The sequence below is a fragment of the Acomys russatus genome, chromosome 20 (genome assembly GCF_903995435.1).
Source record: "Acomys russatus chromosome 20, mAcoRus1.1, whole genome shotgun sequence".
In the NCBI taxonomy this organism is placed as follows: domain Eukaryota; kingdom Metazoa; phylum Chordata; class Mammalia; order Rodentia; family Muridae; genus Acomys; species Acomys russatus.
Window position 1 is genome coordinate 21000831 of NC_067156.1, and position 12691 is coordinate 21013521.

The following is a 12691-nucleotide window of genomic DNA, read 5'->3' on the forward strand; positions in this document are numbered from 1 at the left end:
ATCCTGTTTTATATTTACATTTAGCAACTTTATTTATTTATTTATGAGACAGAATCTTGCTATGTAACATAGGCTGGCCCAACACTCACTACATAGCCTAGGATAGCCTTGAACTTCTGTCATTCTCAACAAAACAAAACATTGTTTCATAGGACAGTCTCCAGAGTGATTATGTACCATAGTAGGTTCTGGGTGTGGGTGCACCTCTAGTGCTTGCCCTAGGGTATGCACTGAGCAGCATTTGCCAAGGGCCTGCTCTTTGCTGTGCTCTGCTGGAGGGGAGCCTCATCTCTAGGGATTTATCCTGTAGAAAGCTCTCAGCCAAGCGTACTTTACATTTAAATGTTTCACATGCGTTAGAGATGGCTAGTGAGTGTGGTATATGTTCATTTGTTTTTACTGTGTTCCTGTTCCAGTGAAACAATACATACTTTTTATATCACTGACGGTCTTCTTAAGCTGCAAGACTTTTTTTTTCTTTAAAAAATCAAGATTTTGATTTTTGTAAATTATGTGAATCATACTTTTTTTCATAGGCCTCTTTGTTGCTTTTGTCCTTTGTAACATCTTAGCCATGAGAGAGAGGACTAACAAAAGTAGATTTCACATCAAGGATTTCCTGAGATGATTACTCACTTAGTTTACTTGTTCTAGAGTGTAGTGGTATAGACTACCAGGACCAGTGATGAGTACAGGTGAACTGTGGATTGCAGATATGTGGCTGATGACACCTTCCCATGGCAGCGCTCACTGACACTCAGGGCTCGTTACATTGCAAACGCGCCAGGCAGAGTGCAGATCTGGTCACTGCGAGAAAAGAAGTCAGAAGTTTTTGTCATGATGAAAAGCAGTTCCTTATTTATATAATCTGTGTGTATACCTTTTAATGTTCTTAGGTATGAATATACCTACTATACCTTAAATTTAACAATGTTATACAAATATAGAAAATTAATTTTTAGACATATTTGCTAGAAGTTTATAATTATTAATAAGGCAAAAATTTTAACTTTTTATATTCATTCTGAGATTTTAGTGGTGCTAAAGTAGAGAGCAGAATGCCGGAATAGAGAACAGAGATGCGTATACTCCTCAGATGTTCATTGTAGTAATAAAGTACAGCGTGTTTTGAGATTTGTTTTGTTTTGTTTTTCGAGACAGGGTTTCTCTGTGTAGCCTTGGCTGTCCTAGACTTGCTTTGTAGACCAGGCTGGCCTCGAACTCACAGAGATTCACCTGCCTCTGCCTCCCGAGTGCTGGGATTAAAGGCGTGCGCCACCACACCCTGCTGTGTTTTGAGATTTATGATACTACAGTAATGACACTGCTCATGGAAGAGCTTGACCGGGTGTGATGCTTTTGTCTCTTTTTGTTCAGTTGGTAATTCCATTAACTACCCAAGATGACTTGGACAAAGCTGTGGAACTGCTGGATCGCAGTATTCACATGAAGAGTCTCAAGATACTACTTGTAGTAAATGGAAGTACACAGGTAGGAATTGGGGTTGTATTTCTCACTGAAGATTATAAGACTTGTAATCATTTAATATGTTTTAATTTATAAAATGTGAACTTATGTACTTTTTATTGTTGTAGCTTAATCTTGTTTCTCAAAACTATATAGAGTTACAAATAAGAGTATATTGTGCATGTGAAACTAATAGAAACTGGCAATTTGGGAAGAATTATAATAGAATTGACATATCCATTTTGTAATTTTAATTTTTTACATTAATTTTGTGTAGATGAGGTGGGGTGTGTACATGCTGGTACATGTGTGAAGATCAGTTCTCTCATTCTCAGATGGTGCTTCAGGGTTTGAACTTGAGTCATCAGGGTTGACAGTAAGCACCCTTACTGGCTGAGCCGTCTTACTGGTCTGAAATGTCTCACCATGTTCATCTTCTCCCCACTTCAACCAGCCTTTTCCCTCCCTCTGTCCCCCTTCCCTTTTCCCCTTCCTTCCTCCCCCTCTCTCCTTTTCTGTTCCTGGGATCAAGCGATGTTCCTGCTCTTGTCTTCTGAGTAGCTGGGATGGTAGGCTTGTATCTCTCTTCTGGTAGATTAAAACTTTGAAGAGTAGGTTTGAAAAGGCCCAGCGAGAACAGAGAGGAGCTAGGCTGTGCTGTAATAAGAGGACGGTTCTGTGGAAAGCCTCCAACGGGAAGAATAGCATTACTTGCCCTTTTCTCTTGTAGGCTACTAATTTAGAACCATCACCATCACCAGAAGATGTGAACAACACACCGCTTGGTGCAGAGAGGAAGAAGCGGCTGTCTGTAGTAGGTGAGAAAGGAGGGGCTGAAGAAGGACATAAGTGATTTCTCAAATCTTTCTCACCTTTTAATGTAGTGTAACATGAGCTGTAACCCTGAATATAGCCCCCTGACTATATACCTTAACCATTTTGTCTTAGCTGATGTTACTGAGAAATTAATTTTACATATTATAGGACTAGCAATATCCAATTTAAAGTTGTTGTTTCTACACTGAATATTTTAATATTCAAGAATTTAAATAAAAATTTTAATAGGTAAGGGAAGTTACTAAGACATTGAAATGAGTAGACTGGACTCCAAGTATGACATGAAAAGAGAGGGAAAGTAACTATAGGACATTACAATGAGCAGACTGGACTCTTGTTCCTAAGTTCTCTGGGGTTTATGTGTTGCCAGAATCTACTCTCAATATAAAAATGGCTAAGAGTATCTAGACTGTGTTTTATTATTGCTTTCTTAGTATCATTAACAATGTATTCTTTATACCTAAGCTTATGATAAAAAGAAATAAAGATTCTGTGTACTATATTATTTGGTGGCCTTATTGAGCTTGGGCTAGGCAGAGGTGTTCTGAACCCTCCATGCTTGTTGCCATAAAAACATTGACAAGGAGCTGAAGAGATGGCTCAGTGGTTAAGGGTGTTTGCTGTTCACAAAGGGGCAAAGTTCGGTTTCCACCAGTGCCAGGTGGCTCCTGGAGACCTGTGACCTTGGTCTAGGGGATCCAGCACCATCTTCTGACCTCTCTGGCACATGCATGCACATGCATACATGTAAACTCACATGCACATAGATAAAAGTAATAAAATGTATTATTAAAGTATAATTAAAATACAAAAAAATTGACAAGTGTTTGAGTGCTTGAAGAACAACTGATATAAATATTTCTAGCAGATGGGACAGAGGGTGCGGTCATCCCAGCTAGCATGAGCTCTGGTCCTGAGGCGCAGCTGTGAAGGGAGAGTAGAGGAAGAGAGATAGTAAACAGAGAAGAGAAAGCAAGAGAGCAGGACAAAGTAAGAAACTTGGTTGAAAATCTTCAAATGACTAGAATAGAAGAGGATTGCTAACAGTGAACAAAAAGATTAAACTAGCGTGTGAGTAACTAAGCAATTATGTGCTTTTGTTTTCTAGAAGAAGCTGTTTTATGATTTTTTAAAAAAAATGTTTTGTCTCACAGGAGTCTTATTTCAGAACCCCAGAGATAAAACCCACAGAGAGGATACACAAATAGAGCTGGCTTACCCTTACTTGGATAGACTTGATATTTATTACTTTAAAAAAAAAAAAGGTGAAAGAATATTAGAGGTACAGGAATTCAAATTCTGGCACTCTCTTACTATGAACCAGTAACTTTACCCTTGCCTTTAAACAATGGGTTTGAAGCCATAAACAGAGTACTTGTAAAGTATGTTTCATTTCTCAAGCTGGAGGCACGGCTACTATTAACTGTACATTTTTTTTCTTTATAGAAGAAAGTAAGACAGCCACTTCATTTCAGTTGTTAGACAGGACACTAGTTAAATTGCCATTTGAATTCCTCAATATTAACCCACTAGTAAGTACTCTTGTTGTTTGACTTTGGTGCCAGGAGAAGAAAAAAACTGGAAATTATGCAGAATTACTATGAGTGTTTTAACATGCCCGTTACAATGAATGTTAAGAAATGTGAGTTGTCAGGTAACCGGATGAAGAAACTTTTGTAGGTGCCTTCTCAGTCTCCATTTAGTTAAGTAAATTGCTTTTTTATTTAGAGAGAGACAGAGAGAGAGAGAGAGACACAGAGAGAGACAGAGAGAGAGAGAGAGAGACAGAGACAGAGACAGAGAGAGAGCGCATACAGAAAGATAAAAATATGAGGGATGCAGGGGAGACTGTGGCTGTAGCTGTTACAAAGCCGACATGAACTCTACTCAGCCCACACTTACTAACAGACAGATGTTCTCTTGCTTCTTTTCTCTACTTAACAAATAACCCCTTTATATATACTTAACCTTTAAAAATTTTTTAAACTTAAGTGCTTACAGCACACACACACACACACACACACACACACACACACACACACACGTTTACTTTAAAACTACAAGGAGATCAGAAAACTTTGTTAATATAGTATTATTTCCTGTGAACCAGGTAATTAAATAAAAACTATCTTAAATAAATGCCAGGCTCTCCTCTATTTTTTCTTAAACTATGAAGGGTTTTTGGGGGGCAGGGATGGGGTAGGGGAGCTTACTATATAGGCCTGGCTAATCTGGAACTCTCTATACAGACCAGGCTGACTTTGAATTTAGATATCTGTCTGCCTTTGTCTCCTGTGTGCTGAGATTAAAGGCATGTGCCACTACACCTGGAAAATTAGGAAGATATTTAAATGCAAAGAATATAGCTTGCCACAAAAGTCTAATTTTAAGTAATAAAAAGTAAGATTCAGGATACTAAATACAAAATAGCAGCCAAATGACTAAGGAGCAGTCTCACTTCAGGTTTCTCAAGATTAAAGATAGTGAATGGAAAGACTATGATGGAGCTGAATGTATGTAACATGTTTGTGCTGAATGAACTTACCATCACAGCATTCTTACCAAGAAGTGATGTAGTACTGTGTTCACTGTTGTGAAAACAGACACTACCGTGGCGACCTGCGCGGGAGTTTAAACGATGCCCTGATTGCAGAGCTCTTATCCTGTTACTGTATCATGGTATTAGTTTCTTATTATGTTAAAGACTGGCAGATACAAATTGTCTTTGGAAATTCAAAAATAGTTGTATTAATGTAAAATTCTATAGTATGTTTGTTTTAGCCCAGGATATCGTTGTCAACAGTCAGAAAAATAGAGTATAAATTAGCATGGTCTAATGAGGTTATAGAATGTGAATTTAAAAAGGCTATAAAAAGATCGGAACCTGAATATCCTGATTAACTTTTTGTAAATACAGGATTTCATTTGCTAAAGCTTTTTGTTTGTTTGCTTTTTGGAGTTTTGTTTTTCGAGACAGGGTTTCTCTGTGTAGCCTTGGCTGTCCTGGACTCACTTTGTAGACCAGGCTGGCCTTGAACTCACAGAGATCCACCTGCCTCTGCCTTCCAAGTGCTGGGATTAAAGGTGTGCACCACTACCGCCCAGCTGCTAAAGTTATTTTTATGTAGTTAGAAATATAACCTATTTAGTTGAACAAAAATTAGTTCCCTTGCTGACAATGATGAAACTTCATAATTTTTCTTTTTGAGGTCCCACTAATAGAGATAGAAGTTCCCCTCCCCCAGGGTACATTCCAGACGAACTACACCAGATTGCCCGGAACGGGTCGTTCACAAGCATCCACAGTGAAGGGGAGTTCATTCCAGAGAGCATGGACCAAGTGAGTCCGAACTGGGTACTGGTTTTCACTTTGCATAAATATACACTACGGTGTGTGTGTGTGTGTGTGTGTGTGTGTGTGTGTGTGTGTGTGTGTGTGTGTGTATTTTCTTTAATCTTAAGTCAAATTATTATAAACTGCTTACTAGGCTATATATGCCTTTTTTGATTGGTATGTCAAAAAAAAAATGGAACAAGCTAGTTTTCTTGTATTGATCATCTATGATGCATTTGGGTTGTATAATCTTAGATTCCCTGACACTCAGATTTCTTAACAAACACTTTATTTTATATATTTACTTGTTTTATTGATTGTTGTTGTGTTTTTGTTTTGTTTTGTTTTGTTTTGTTTTTTCCAAGACAAGGTTTCTCTGTGTAGCCCTGGCTGTCCAGGCTCTCACTCTGTAGTCAGGTTGGCCTTAACCCTATAGAGTATTGGTTCTGAAGGCAAACACCACCACTGCTTGGCTTCATGAATACTTTAAAGATAGAGTAAAACTATAAATACTTTATGAAGTGAAGTTCCTGAACTGTCTATAACATTTTTAAATGCTTCAGTTTTGTACTACTCAGAATTGTATGTGCGTGCGTGCGTGCGTGCGTGTGTGCGTGCGTGTGTGCGTGCGTGTGTGCGTGCGTGCGTGCGTCCGTGTGTGTGTAGTTGCTGTTAGGTACTTACTTTGTACTGAGTGCCCTCAGTACTGCAGCATTTTATATCTCCTAATGGAGCAGTCCCTCTATTGTTGTTCCTCTCAGTTGAACAGGGCCATTGTTTAGTTTTCAGTAAGTAAAACTACTTTAGCTTCAATTATTTGACTGTAGAAAAAGTACATTTTTCTCTTACAAAGTTTTGCAGTCACAACTTGTTTAAGCCGGTTGTGGTGGTGTACGCCTTTAATCCCAGCACTCAGGAGGCAGAGGCAGGTGGATCAGTGTGAGTTTGAAGCCAGCGTGGTCTACAAAGTGAGTCCAGAGCAGCCAAGGCTACACAGAGAAACCCTGTTTTGAAAAACCAAAGGGGGAAAAACAAAACAAAACAGAAAACACGAAGTAATTCTGGAAAGTGGTTGTTATTCTTTATGAGTTTTTTTTGTTTCTGTTTCTGTTTTTGTTTGTTTTTGTTTTTGGAAGATTCTAAAGGAATTCTAAACTTGTGGGGAAAGTTGTATACATTTCTTGATATGCTAGAAGCCATTGAAGTATATACTGTGAGTGGATGAAGTCTATACTATATTACGGCTCAAACAGTTGTTTTAAAGTAACTTGGTTACAATCAGGCAGAGTCATGGTGGACTCTTTGTTTTCCTAGATGCTGGATCCATTGTCTTTAAGCAGCCCTGAAAATTCTGGCTCAGGAAGCTGTCCATCACTTGATAGTCCTTTGGATGGGTAATGACGATTATAGTCATGCTTTTTTTAGTACATATTAGTAAATATGCATACATATAAGAATGTGGAGTTATCAATAATTCTTTGATTTTACATTCTGAAGAATGTAGCTCATTGATAACTGTCTACACTGAAAGCAAGCAAAGTTTTCTATATTGTGAATAAATCTTTTAACCTCGTGGGGTTCAATTTTTTACTATTATTATTATTATTTTCTTTGAGACAAGGTTTCTGAATGTAGCCCTGGCGGTCCTGGACTTGCTTTGTAGACCAGGCTGGCTTCAAACTCACTGAGATCCGCCTGCCTCTGCCTTTTGAGTGCTGGGATTTAAAGGCGTGCGCCACCACACCCTGCTCAATATCTTTATTAGTTCTTCCATTGTGGTTTTCTTTTCTTTTTATTCCTACTATTTCTGCTTGTCAGAAATGTATCTAAAACAAGCACAAACTTAGAGTTTACATATGGTTATTTTATAGCAGCTCTTGAAACTGTTATAAAATTTCTCATGATTGATTTTTGCCATTTAAAAAATATTTTCTTATTTATTCTGGTGCATAATGTGCATTGGTAAGGGTGCCCTCTCCTGTTCTCAGAAGGGCATTGCTTTTTGTAGTCTTCCTGTAGCACAGAATTAGTATTCAATACTTGTTTGTCTCTTCTGGGCTTTATGAAAACAGATATACATTTGGAAATTCACATACACTTTTCTCTTACCTATTCCTGTCAGTGTTTGCCTTGGGAACTCTACTACTCTGTTTCCTACTCCTTGCCCCAAAGAATTTTACAGGGTCTCTCTGTGTAGCCTTGGCTGTCTTGGACTCTCTTTGTAGACCAGACTGGCCTTAAACTTACAGAGATCTGCCTGCCTCTGCCTTCCCCTCCCTAAGTACTAGGATTACAGGCATGCGCCATCATGCCTGGTTGAAAGAATTTTTTAGTGTACTGTCATTAATGTTTGATAAGTTAAGATCATATGTCTTTAGTATGGATTCAGAAACAGTTTCAGAAAAAAACCTCCATGCTTTCAAATACATCATTCTTATCCCTGTATGTGGTAGACAGTTTTAAAAGCAAGGTTTTTTTGTCTGCGTGTACCAAATGAGTGTTTTAAAAGAAGCTTCTCTTTTTAAAAATTCATGCTAGTATTTAAGTGAGCTCCTTTACACACACACACACACACACACACACACACACACACACACACACAGATTGCTTAAAGATTTTTTAATTTATTATTACACACCCTCTTTTAATTTAATCTTACATTTTCTATTTACAGAGAAAGCTATCCAAAGTCACGGATGCCTAGAGCACAGAGCTACCCAGATAATCACCAGGAATTCTCAGGTTAGACTGTAAAATTTACATGATTGAACGTTTATGTCATATTTTGGCTAAGGGGGAAATTTTTTGAAAATTATTAAAAATGATAATATGCTTTTCATTGTTAAGAAGATTTTACTTTTTTAATGATAGTGTTCTTATGTCTTAACAGACTATGATAACCCTATTTTTGAGAAATTTGGCAAAGGAGGAACATATCCAAGAAGGTACCATGTTTCATATCATCACCAAGAGTACAATGACGGTAAGTTTGAGCATCACACTGTGGGAACAGATGACATGAGTGTACATTTTAAAAGCTCCATGTTTATGATAGCCAAGTAATTTGTTCCTGAGTCACTTAATTTTCTGCTTAAAAAAGAAAAGAAAGAAAAAGAAGAAACCTTTGCCAAGAATAGTAGCACATACTTTTAGTCTTAGCACTCAGGAGGCAGAGTCAGCAGATCTCTGAGTTCAAGGCCAGGCTGGTCTACATGTTGAGTACCAGGACAGCTAGCTGCACAGAGAGACCAGGTTTCAAACAAGACAAGCAAAACTAAGACAGCAGCCTTCTTATCTGGTGACTGAGCAGTAACTCAGTCAAGTGTGTGCTGTGCAAGCACAGGAAGCTGAGTTCAGACCCCAGAGCCCATGTAAGAGCTGGGGACCACAGTGTGCACCCCAGCCTGAGCTGCAGGGAAGGATGTGGAACAAGCAGATCTCCAAGGCTTGGCCAGCAGAGCTGAGTCAATGAACTTCAGGTTTAGTGAGAAACCCAAGAGCTAAAGATATCATCTTTTGCTGAACCTTTAATCCCAGCACGTAGGAGGCCACCCTTGCCCACACCGTGGGTCCAGGTCCAGGCCAGTCAGAGCTACAGAACACCCTATCCTAAATAAATTAAATCAATAAGTTACATGGTTATGCTTAAGTAAATAGACAAATAAATAAAAGGTGATAAAGGTGGAGAGTGGTTGAAGAAGATACCCCATGTCGGTCTTGGCCTCCATGGGCATGTGTTCTATTGCAGTAAAGAGACACTATGATCAATCATGGCAACTTTTCTAAAGGAAACATTTAATTAGGGCTGGCTTAGAGTTTATGAGGTTCAGCACATTATGGTCATGGTGGAAGCATAGCGGGTGGGCATGGTGCTGGAGAGGTAGCTGAGAGTTCTGTGTCCAGATCAGTGGGCTGCAGGAAGGAGAGACACTCGGCAACATTTGAAACCTCAAAGCCCAGTCCCAGTTACATACTTACTCCCACAAGACCACACATTCTAATACTGTACATCAGCTGGAGTCCAAGCGTTAAAATATATGAGCCTATTGGGGGCATTCTCATTCAAACCTCCATAGTATGTATATGTCATTTTCATTATCCATTATCTTGATGGATATCCAGACTGTTTCCATTTCTTTGCTGTTGTGAATAAATGTGGATGTGTTGGCATCTTAGTTTGCCCTCCACTACTGTGATCAACACCATGAGCAAAACCAACTTGGGTGTGAAAGGGTTTATTCCACCTAGCAGCTTATAGTTCACTATGAAGAGATGTCAGGGTGAGACCTGATGCATAAGCCATGAAAATGCTGCTTACTGGCTCGCTCAGCCACCTTTCTTTTTTTCTTTTCATTTATTTATTTTTTTTTTTTTTTTGTTTTTTGAGACAGGGTTTCTCTGTGTAGCCTTGGCCATCCTAGACTCACTTTGTAGACCAGGCTGGCCTCGTGCTCACAGCGATCCACCTGCCTCTGCCTCCCGAGTGCTGGGATTAAAGGCGTGCACCACCATGCCTGGCTTTCAGCCACCTTTCTTATACAACCCAGGACCATCTGCCCTAGGGTGGCACCACCCACAGTGAGCTGGACTCTCCCACACCTATCATGAATCAAGAACGTGTGCCACAGATGGCTTACAGGCCTATCTGATGGAGGTAGTTCCTCAGTGAGATTTCCTTTTCCTAGATGACTCCAGCTTGTGTCAAGTTGACAAAACAAACAAAAGAACAACCAGAACAGATTCTTTGTGCTACCTGTAACTTTCCAATTTGGTTTTATGTTTATTTTAAAGTCACTATTAGAAATTGGAAAACAATAAACTTTGAAAGTGAAGGCTTTCTTCTGTTTTTCATCTGCACATGAGAGCATGTGTACTCCCCATAGGAGGACATGGATTTGTATTCACTACCACCCCTCACACGCGTCATCATTGTTTCTTTAGCTTTGTCAGCCTATATTGACAGAGCAGATTCTTATTCCTTACACTGTAGATGGGTAAGTACCTTAAAGGTGTAGAACATTAATAAAAGTAGTAAATTAAGTCTGTCTTCACTTTGTAGGTCGTAAGACGTTTCCAAGAGCTCGAAGGACCCAGGGCACCAGCTTCCGGTCTCCCGTGAGTTTCAGTCCCACTGACCACTCCTTAAGCACTAGTAGTGGAAGCAGTATCTTTACTCCAGAGTATGACGACAGTCGAATAAGAAGAAGGGGAAGTGACATAGACAATCCTACTTTGACTGTCACAGACATCAGCCCACCCAGCCGCTGTAAGTAATAGAAATGCATAGTATCGTTTTATGTTAACAGGAATAAATGGGAGTAAATGGCAAGTCAGAACTCAGGAAAGAAGCTCTTCGGAAGAGATAGTGATGTGATATTTGAAGGTGCCTAGGCTGTCAGGTGTAAGTGGGTGTTACTGCTAATTACTTTAGCTAATTGTTCTTGACTAGGAAAGTTGATCTTGATTAGGAAAATTGATATTAATTGTTCTCATCCATTCAATTCTACATTACTGCTAAGCACTGAGACTTTATTTGAGACTTCTAAGAAATAGTCTTAGAAGGAGATTGGTTTATGAAGGAAGAATTACAGGATAGCATTTAATCTAGATTCTAAATATGTATAGAGATTTACTAGGGTGTGTGTGTGTGTGTTTGTGTGTGTGTGTGTGTGTGTGTGTGTTAGACTTTCATTGCTGACTCAGCATCTTACCAAAATAACCTAAGGGAGGAAAGATGGATTTTGGCTCAAGGTTTTCATCTACAGTCCTTGGCTCTCTATGAGGCGGAACACCATGGTGGGGGAGCACCGGTAGAGGGTATATACCTGTTCCCACATGCACGGATGAGGGGTAACCTTCAGAGGTACCCTCCTCCCTAGTGATAGATGTCCTCTAGCAAGGCTCCACCTCCTGTTTCCAGAACTTCCCAAAATAGTTCCATCAGCACTGAGTAGCTGTCTCTCTGGCCCTGTTTTTTTGAATATATCAGAATGTGTGCACGTGTGCATGTGTTTGTGGATTGGGAGTTAGTGTTACAGCTGTTAACACTCGTTCAGGATATGCATGAGCTTGTTTTCTTGTTGCCCAAAGCAACTTCAGACGGGCATCTTTTGGCTCCTGAGTTCAGATGATGAAGTCCACCATGGAGGGAAGGCGTGATGGTGGAGCAGGGAGGGGCTGCTCAGGGTTAGTCTGAAGCTGGAAGCAAGAAGACTGGTGGTCCTGGGTTAATTTTCCTCTTGTACCCTGGTTTGGGGTTCCCAGCCCAGGAGAGAAGGACCCCACATTCAGGTTGGGTCTTCCCTCTTGAGTCATCCTCTCTGGGAACATTCTTGTGTTTCCCGATGTGGGACTGTCTTACAGAAATAGTGGGCACAGGGCTGTAGTAAGTGAGAGCGGGTTGCAAAGTCTTTGAACTTTAGCAACAGTGTCTTTATATGCTCCAGCTTGAAGGTAGAGACTGCAGTAAAGCTTGCATGACCTAAATCCCCCTTTGCTGGTGTTGTCACTCTCTTACATCTATAACACCACGCTACATTGCCTTTACTTGACAACCATCTTTAAAGACTGAAAATAAGGAGAGGGAGGCTCTGGAGAGTTGGCCTAACGGTGAACACTGGCTGCTGTTCTAGAGGACCTGGATTCAGTTCCCAGCACCCACATGGCAGCTTACAATTGTCTGTCACTCTATTCCCAGAGGATCCAATGCCTTCTTTTGGCCTCCGAGGGCACTAGGTACACAATTGGTGCACAGACACACATAACACCCATAAACAATTTTAAAAAAGGAAGGAAATCGTTGGTATGTGTTTTGTACATACCTTCAGTTTATCTGTTTCTATAGATCTTTATATAGAGTCAAGACTCAGTCAGATATAAAATTCTTGTTTGAAGGGTTGAATTTAACCTTTTTTTTTTTTTTTTGGTCATTCAAGTCTATTAGTGATGCATTCATTTTAACCTTTATTTGTTTTAAAATATTTTTTCTTTATTTTTGAAAGATATTTTCCTGCGTATAGAGTTTCTTTTTTCTTTTTTTGGCTTTTTGAGACA

The 12691-nt window shown here is 39.6% G+C and overlaps 1 protein-coding gene across 1 annotated transcript in view; it reads left to right on the top strand.

Moving 5' to 3' along the window:
• Positions 1 to 12691, top strand: part of Map3k2 (mitogen-activated protein kinase kinase kinase 2) — a 67495-nt gene that overhangs the window by 40782 nt on the left and 14022 nt on the right. Inside the window, exons 6-12 of the mRNA XM_051163698.1 lie at positions 1378 to 1491; positions 2198 to 2285; positions 5514 to 5644; positions 6953 to 7032; positions 8313 to 8380; positions 8529 to 8621; positions 10698 to 10904. Of these exons, the coding sequence (XP_051019655.1) occupies positions 1378 to 1491; positions 2198 to 2285; positions 5514 to 5644; positions 6953 to 7032; positions 8313 to 8380; positions 8529 to 8621; positions 10698 to 10904 (781 nt within the window). The remainder of the gene's footprint in view (positions 1 to 1377; positions 1492 to 2197; positions 2286 to 5513; positions 5645 to 6952; positions 7033 to 8312; positions 8381 to 8528; positions 8622 to 10697; positions 10905 to 12691) is intronic.